This window comes from Vespa mandarinia, chromosome 8, assembly GCF_050613455.1.
Source record: "Vespa mandarinia isolate Hongniang chromosome 8, ASM5061345v1, whole genome shotgun sequence".
In the NCBI taxonomy this organism is placed as follows: Eukaryota; Metazoa; Arthropoda; class Insecta; order Hymenoptera; family Vespidae; genus Vespa; species Vespa mandarinia.
This window is the reverse complement of record NC_140817.1, coordinates 4,796,643-4,805,000: the sequence shown is the minus strand read 5'-3', so window position 1 is coordinate 4,805,000 and position 8,358 is coordinate 4,796,643. Positions and strand designations below refer to the sequence as shown.

The 8,358-nt window shown below is 39.8% G+C and overlaps 2 protein-coding genes across 3 annotated transcripts in view; one reads left to right on the top strand and one right to left on the bottom strand.

The window, feature by feature from the left end:
- Positions 1–8,358, bottom strand: part of Pex1 (peroxisomal biogenesis factor 1) — a 70,908-nt gene that overhangs the window by 44,416 nt on the left and 18,134 nt on the right. The window contains exon 16 of one of the 2 annotated variants that reach the window (XM_035883256.2): positions 1–290. This exon is cut by the window's left edge and continues 84 nt beyond it. The exons of the other annotated variant lie outside the window; for it this stretch is intronic. The gene's annotated coding sequence lies outside the window, so the exon portion shown is untranslated. The remainder of the gene's footprint in view (positions 291–8,358) is intronic. 2 annotated transcript variants of the gene reach the window in all.
- On the top strand, positions 745–6,734 carry LOC118449209 (uncharacterized). The gene is made up of 2 exons (XM_035883513.2): positions 745–1,047; positions 5,465–6,734. Exons 1-2 carry the CDS (start codon positions 845–847, stop codon positions 6,243–6,245), a joined length of 984 nt encoding a protein of 327 aa, XP_035739406.1. The 5' UTR covers positions 745–844; the 3' UTR covers positions 6,246–6,734.

Here is an 8,358-nt window from a genome sequence, read left to right as displayed (position 1 = left end):
TGCATGCGTCGGTATTCTCGATTCGCCATGTCAACGAAGGAGCCAATCGTGGGTGTCCATTAGCCGTGCACGATGGTGGGAGCAGAAGGATTCGTCTGGTTGGCCGTCGGAACGAACTTTTCCCACGTCCCACGGGAGTCGGGCCACTCGACGCTCAGCGGATCCCGCGGATTCGCCCCGGACTCCTCTCACCACCGGCAACCTACTCTCTCACTGATCCTGCCACAGTCCTTGCCACGCTCTCGCTACGATCCGCGATTGTCTCTCGACGTCTCGCATTTCAAATTTACCTGTCGTCCGTAAATTTCGTTTAGTTAATCATCCTGAAAACTCCTTAGGACACTTGGAATGATCATCGTCTTTGTCGTGAAGTGGGAATTCGTTAGAAATCAAATTGAACTTGATTGATCATAAAATTGTAAAAGAGATATTATTATTGAACGAGAGAAATTTATTATATATTTCTCAAAGAAAGTTCGTATGTGTTTAGAGAACGTTAGTGGATATCGCGGTGGGATCGACAAAAAAAATCGATATGGATGCGTCTAAGAATTTTTTCGATGGGCGCATAATTTGATTTCTAATTATTAAGAGGAAAAAAAAAATAAAAAGCAAGAAAGAAAAAGAAAAAAGGGAAGATAAAAAGAGAAGAGAGAGAGAGAGAGAAAGAGAGAGAGAAAGAGAGAGAGAGGGTGTTTGTGTTAAAGTTTTTTCATTTAAATGCAACGAAAGATAACCGCCAAAATGTGCATCGATTCAATTCAAAGTTGTTAAGTTGTTACGCTTTTCGAGACCGCGATTCGAGTTACGCGGGAATTCGAACGGACGAGGAAATACCGTCGGAATGTCGTCGAAAACGCTTCACAACGAGCACATTAAGAGACCGATGAACGCTTTCATGGTATGGTCTCGTGGACAGCGACGTAAAATGGCACAGGAAAATCCGAAAATGCATAACTCCGAAATTTCTAAACGACTTGGAGCAGAATGGAAGCTACTAAGCGAAAGTGAAAAGCGGCCCTTCATAGACGAGGCTAAGAGATTAAGGTAAGTCTCTAAGGAACCAAAAAAAAGAAAAAACGTATTATTAATTAAAATAAAATTGAAATTCGCTCGAATAATACCAAAATTAAAATTATTTATTAATACTTTTTAATTGGAAAGAAATAAAAAAATTTCCAATCTTTCTTTACGAATAGAATTTTGAAAAGAATATTAAAATGTTTTTTAATACGTACAAAATTATAATTTAATTTAGCTTCCACACTTCACGCGCGTACGAGCGTACGAGCATACGCACATGCAAATGTACGCACGCGCACGTTTAATTTACAAAACTTACGCAATATAATTTTAAATCGATTGATAAAAAATGATAAAGAATTCATTGGAGTCCCTCTTGAAAATCAAATCGATTTCGACTCTTCTATTTCTATTAGATCGATCCTCGCTGAAATCAAGCGAGTACAATTAAAAGATTAGGTATCATTGTCGAATCAATGATAGGGTTTTTCTCTACCGAATCTAATTGCTCTTTAGACATTACGAACACTTCAGCGAGATGATCGCGTTGAGGCGTATCTCTGCAAATTCTATGGGGGTTGAAAAATTAAGAAGGGGAACAACCTCATAGTTCATAATACTGTACATTGTTGCTAAAGCTAAGGGCGTGCTACGTTAAGCTAGAGGGTTGAACCAAGAGAATAATAGGGTAGTATTTACAGATGAGAAAAGGGAGAGAGAGAGAGAGAAAGAAAGAGATAGAAATAGAGAAAGAAAGAATGCACTTAACTCTTTATTACCGACCCTGAATATTTAATAACTATTATGAGTTTATTTAGCTATTGGAGATAGAAACTCGACGAATTATTGATTTTAGATGTAACACGAATCTTAAATTACTCTAATGATGTCTCTTGTGCGACAACGTAAAATTACATAACACCGATTCTCCTTGCATAATGAACCTCCGAAAATTTAAGTAATCAATTCTCGAAAGTAAGATCGTTTTATTGAAAATATTAAAACTTTCGTTTTATCATTGAGAAAGAATTTGGGGAACAAAATAAAAAAAAATAAAAAAAAATAAAAAATGAAAAATAGGATTCAATATGAAATATAAAAAAGTATTCCTACTTCTATAAGAAAACGCTATATATATATACATATATATATATATATATATATATATATATTTATATATATATTATTATAATCTTAATAATAATAATAATCTTATTTCTTTTTCTCTCTTTCTTTCTCTCTTTTCATTATTCCACGAGTACGTCGTCGATTCGCCTTCAATCGAAAGTGTTCGTTTATTTCGTGGATCCGCCTAGCGAAACGCCGCGAAAGCAAGGTAGGGATAAGCTAGCGAGAATTCCGTGGGGGAGTGTAAGCGTCGAATTCGCTTTTCTCGCTGGCGCGGTTATGGGTCTGATAAAATGAAAAGAGGAATTATAAAAGTCCGCTGCGTATTCCTCAATGCCGAAACGCGGATCGTTTCCTATTGATCGGCCTTATCTCGTGCACCGATCCGTTCCGCGAATCTACATTTCACTTTTCGCGATATCGAGAAACGAACGAAGACCGAAAGACGAACGAAGAAGGTTGGAGAAGTAAGAGGAGAAGGATGAGAAGTAGAAACGAAATTTCGAGGAACCGCCGGTTATATCGACGAATTTCACTTGATTTCCGTACGAGTGATTCTCGATGGAATTTCACGGATGAATTTCGTTAGAATTTGAAAGCAAAGTTCGACGTTACCGTCAGGAACTATGAGACAGGAACTTCGATCTATCTCATAGAAACAGACATTATAACAATTTACGTCGAGATAATTAATATTTACTTTACCGTCTGGCTGTATGAATGGAAAAAGTTAACAGAAAAAAAAAAAATATAATAAAAAAAAAGAATAAAAAAAAAAATAGAAAGAAAAAGAAAAATAAAAAAAAAAGAGAAACACGAAAAAGAAAAAGGAAGAGAAAAAAGGAACAGAAGAAAAAGAAGAGGATATAGAAAAAAAAAAAAAGGGATAAAAAGCGTGGATGTCCACGTGAAATTTGGAGTGGAACGCGTAAGAGCGAATCCGCTTTTCTGCCGGATGCCGTGGAGAAGGAGGAAGAGAAGAACGATATCGGTGGTGGTGTCTGATGATGATGGTGGTGGTAGTAGTAGTAATAGTGGCGGTGATGGTGGTGGTGGTGGTGATGATGGTGGTGGTGGTGGTGGTGGTGGTGGTGGTGGTGGTGATGGTGGTGGTGGTGGTGGTGGTCGTCGTAAAATAAAGAAGAGAAGAAGGGCTACGATAAAGTCGTTCTCTTGGAGCCGCTTCTCGATATGACCGGTTGGTGGTAGTAGTAGCTCCTGCTTCCCGTGGAGCCGTGCTGTCACTGGCCCGACGTAATCTGTCCGTTCGTTCACGGCGACTCACAATGTGGCCCCCGAGATAACAAATAAAGCCCCATTGTCGCAATTGTGTGGATTTAAAAGGATTTGCGCTCCTCGTCCCGCGCTCTCCATCTCGTCTCGCCTCCACGCCCCCGCCCCCATCCCCCTTTCTCTTCCTCCTCTTTCCTCCTTCTGCCGCCTCTATGCTGCTGTTGCCCGTCCAACGATTCACCGTCTCTTTCTCTACCCCTCCTAGCTCCCCCCTAGCTCAGTACCTAGTCCCGCGATTCGTTCCTTCTCGACGCTCCTCTTTACGCTACCAAAAAGGATCTTATATCGTAGGTATATATACGCGTATATAGTTATACGTACGTATGTATTATGTAGATACGTACGCGTATGTATAAGTGTGTATGTATCTTGCAGTTGGAGCTATCAGTATCTCTCTCTCTCTCTCTCTTTCTCTCTCTCTCTTTCTCTCTCTATTTCACTCGGGATATCCACACACCTTCATATATCCTTTTTGCTTCGCATAATACGAGTTGTCATACAGACGGGACAGTGTTAAGAATTTTCCATCGACAGACTCACGATCTCATGTTGTTGAAAAGAATTAATATAATCGAGGTACGATTTTCGACGTGAAGAATTTGCCTGGGTAATCGAGGTATACCGAGTTTACTCACAATCAAAGACTAATTGATATTGTTTCTTGTTACGGCAGAAACCACAGGGTGAAGCTTATGTCGACCAGAATGATATAAAGCGTTGTTTATCGTCGCTGAAAGTCCCGATGCCGATGAAGAGGAAAGGGGTGTGGGAAGGGTGGTTGCGCGACTGCCCGGAGAATTGCCGTAGAATTGTAAAGATTACGCCCCGATGTTTATGCATTTATGCTGAATTATTGTCGGCGCGGCTTTACCGATGTTTATGCTGATTTACGCTTTGTGCTATCTGCCGGGACACATTGTCCCGGAATTATTATTCCGCCGCCTCTCTCCTGCATCCTCCGTCATTCTCTCGCGCAATTCGCGTCGGTAAAGCAACGACGAACTTTGAAATTTCAAATTTACTCGTTCGAACGGAAAATTTTGTTTTATTTGACGTAGAGGAAACAAAAAAAGAAAGAGAAGGAAAAATAATAACAATTCGATTCATCAGATAATATTCCCAACGATCGTCATTCATTTTTCAAAGGATTTACTCGTTTTTAACAGAGAACAGAGAGAGAGAGAGAGAGAGCAAGCTTTATTTCTATCTTTCTCTTTCTCTCTCTCTCTCTCTCTCCCTCTCTCTCTTTCTCTCTTTTTGCGTATCGCTTTCCCCCATTGTCCTCCTTCTTTTCGACGAAATTCCTCGCGAAGAAGCCGCGAAAAAAGTAGAAGCAAAAAAGAGAAGGAGGAAGCCCTTTCGGTACGAACACCTATCTCTCCTTCGCTTTCTTTTATCTCCACGGAACGGAGCATAAATAAGGACTGCGTTTGTGCGCCGCTTGGGTACATAATGGAGTATTATGTGATGGAGATACGAAGAAGGCCCTCTACGTTGATGCAAGCACAGGGTGTGTGTACAAGATATTTACTACAAATACTCGTGTCGGCCCTATCGCGTCTCGGCGTAACGATAATACGTCCCTTTATACGGATAACAGTCTCGAAAAGAAGAGAGAAGGAAAGGAAAAAGAAAAAAAAGAAGAAAAAAAAGAAAAAGAAAGAAAAGAAAAGAAAGTATTTTAAATTGATTTATCACAAATTTTCATTGATCTTTCCAACTTAAGTAATTATTCATTAATATGAAAATTATTCGAGAGGACGATCATCGTCCGTCGTGGTAGATCGACACGATTAGAATTACACTTTAATAAAGCTATATCGTTAATTAGATCATCCCTATAACGGGCCGGGCAAACTCCGTTATCTTAACTATGCCTGATTCGAAATCTGATTTAAGCATGATTAACATGTTGCGATAAAAAAAAATTAAAAAAAAAAAAAACTTTAAAAAAATGATTAATATCATACATTTAATCATTGATTCTGATAATTTCGCTTACAAACAACATCTGTTTCAGAGCCCTACACATGAAAGAACACCCGGACTACAAATATCGACCACGACGGAAACCGAAGAATTTAGTGAAGAAAGAAAATAAATTCGGTTTTTCAATATCGCCATTGATGTCGCCTGGTGATACCCTCGGCAACATATCTCGTGGTCTTTTACCACCATTAGCACCACCTTCGCATCATCATCCTCTGATAGGTCACGACGATCTCAAGATACCTCGTTTCTTTCCGCCGTTTCCGTATCCCCTCTATCCGATTCAACACAAGTTGGGTGACGAATTGAACGGTGGTAAATTGGCTGCGGATTTGGCCTTCCAAGCACTATACGGTGGTAGTACGTTTTATTCGAGTCACCAAGCGGTATCCTGGCCAGGATTACCGGCGACGACGTGTCTCCAAGCTAATTGTGGTTGTCCTAGTCCACCGAAGGATCCAAAAAGGACGTATTTGCCGTCGAAGTTGGAGGAGAGACCCTTTTCCAGTCCGGGTAAACACGAGGACGAAACTTTTCCGATCGAGCGTGATACTACCATCGAAGAATCTCGTTACAGAAAGTTAGAGGACGAAGGATTAACCTCGACATTGGAAAGGCATCAAGAAGAAAGATCGAGAGATCGTTTCTCATCATCTTCTTCCTCATCGCCAACCGATCGACCAGAAAGGGTATCTAGTACGACATCGGCAACGACAACGAGTACGGTGACTAAAGTTGAAAGCGTATTCTCCGTACAAAATCTTACATCGCCTAGCACGAATTTGACGTCCCATAGAAGTCACGTCATATGAAGACCGCTGCCGGTTCTCCCGGATCTAAACTTCCGGGGGAACCTTCTACCAACCGGTTGGCCGACGGCAACCGATTGGTGGAGAATACCACCGATGCTTTCACCGATCCCACAAGCTAGTGTCGCTAATTTACCATCGGCTAACATAAAGGACGACGATGTTCACTTTCAGGAAGAACATCAGAGAAATTCTGTCGTCTCCAGAACGACTGGGAGGACTGGCTTGCACGTCGGTGCCGCGCAATGAAATTTTCTTGAGAAGTATCATTAGGTGGACGAGTCAAGTGCATTTACTGAAACGTGATAGAAATGCTTTCAGACTTCTTTTACTTTTCTTTTAACGTGTTTAAAGAATTTATGATAAATATCTAAAAGCAGTGATATTACGTAAACTTCATTTCTCCTACGTGTTGTTTGTTGTTTATCTCAGCTCTAATAAAAGCAAGAAATAATCGACGATTCTCGCTAAAGAACGTTATATCCAAGGTAAGATGGCCGAAATTATTCAAATTTCGTCGCGTTACTTAAACAATTGATTAAATAACGTGGAACGATGGAACGATGAAATTCGATACGTAATGTCGACGAAAGCCAGAGAATTATTATGTTAATTGAGACAATCCCAACATAGAGAAAAAGAAGAAAAAAAAAAAAAAGAAGAGGAGAGAAAAAAGAAAACAAAGAAAAAAGAAAGCGATGGCATCCACAACTACCTCAACCCTTCGCCCACCCTCTACCGATCGCCCGTTGAAAATTTCATGAAAAACATTTCCTTCTTTCAAAGCCATCTAGTGAGTTAGATAGTCGAAATCGATAACACCGCGTTACGAAAATCCCACAAAGAGATACGGTACTCCCTTCTGGGAGATACTCCGTACACGTTGGAAATACTAGAAGAGTCCGATTTTGATGAGACAACCAACCCTCTCATACCACATATTACCTACATACATGCGAATCGGGCGTGTCTTTGCCAACCCACGAAAAACAGAAAGAGAAAGGGAGAAAGGACGTAGGAGGGGTTGTATGCGAGATCGAGAGAGAAAGGATGGAAGATGGAAAGGGTGAGAGAGAGGGAGAAAGAGAGACAGAGAGGGGAAAAGGGAAATAGGGAGGGGGTAGGGATGGAGGAGAAAAAACCTCTTCCAGTGGAGGCAAATCTCTTCTTTGGGATGCGGCCATGCGAAATAAGCCAAACGTTTTGAATGCTAACGTAGATGCGAGAACGGACCCGACACGTATGTGCTGTACGCGTTCACTATTTTGTTGCGGTGGCGTTTTCGCGACGACGAAACGCATCGATACAACCCGCGAAATTATTCAGCGAAAACGTATGTATGTATGTATATATGTATGTATGTATGTATGTATGTATGTATGTATGTATGTATGTATGTATGTATGTATGTGTGTGTGTGTGTGTGTATGTATGTACCTACGTAAACGTTTCCGCGTACGCTTCACGGGAATATCGATCACGAGGAAGGTATTCGCGAATCACCCGTTGCGTATGTAATTACGTAAAATCGAATTTTCTTGTTGTTCGATGCCAAACGGAGTACCTATCGTTGTCCCCGTCTAGCCATTATTCCATTGTGTATATTTTATAGATTTTATTTTGTGACGATCGCGCATATATAGAATTTCTGGTGCTTACAAAAAAGAAAAAGGAAAAGAAGAAAAGAAGAAAAAAAAAAAAAAAGAAATAAAAAGAAAGAAATAAGTAGAACTTTTCGAAGCGGATTTCATTTCCTTAAATCAAAATTTTCTTGTCAAAAATTTCTTTCAATGACGCGTCATACGATTAGATTTTCTAATCGTATTAATTCAATATAGGAAAGAATTAACGGCTATCGAAATAGTGCTGGCGCTAAATTGAACTTTCAATATAAATGAGAATTCATTCATTATTTTGTTGAATAGTAGTTATATTTACTTATCGTTTTCTTCGTGAAAAAATTGTTACGAAATCGTGCAATCAAATCCTTTTGTATTTTAGTATTATATTATCGTCTGTTAAATAGTTATTATTCAGTTAAGGGCCACGCGTTAATAAATTCCAAAGGGACACGCTAACGAATTTCAATAATACATTAGAATGACTCTGAAAAAGT

What these genes read in the sequence shown, in the direction of transcription:
- LOC118449209 (XM_035883513.2), top strand. Translation starts at nt 845, where the DNA reads ATGTCGTCGAAAACGCTTCACAACGAGCACATTAAGAGACCGATGAAC. An exon ending in GACGAGGCTAAGAGATTAAG is followed by an intron (nt 1,048 to 5,464) that starts GTAAGTCTCTAA and finishes CATCTGTTTCAG; the next exon opens with AGCCCTACACATGAAAGAAC.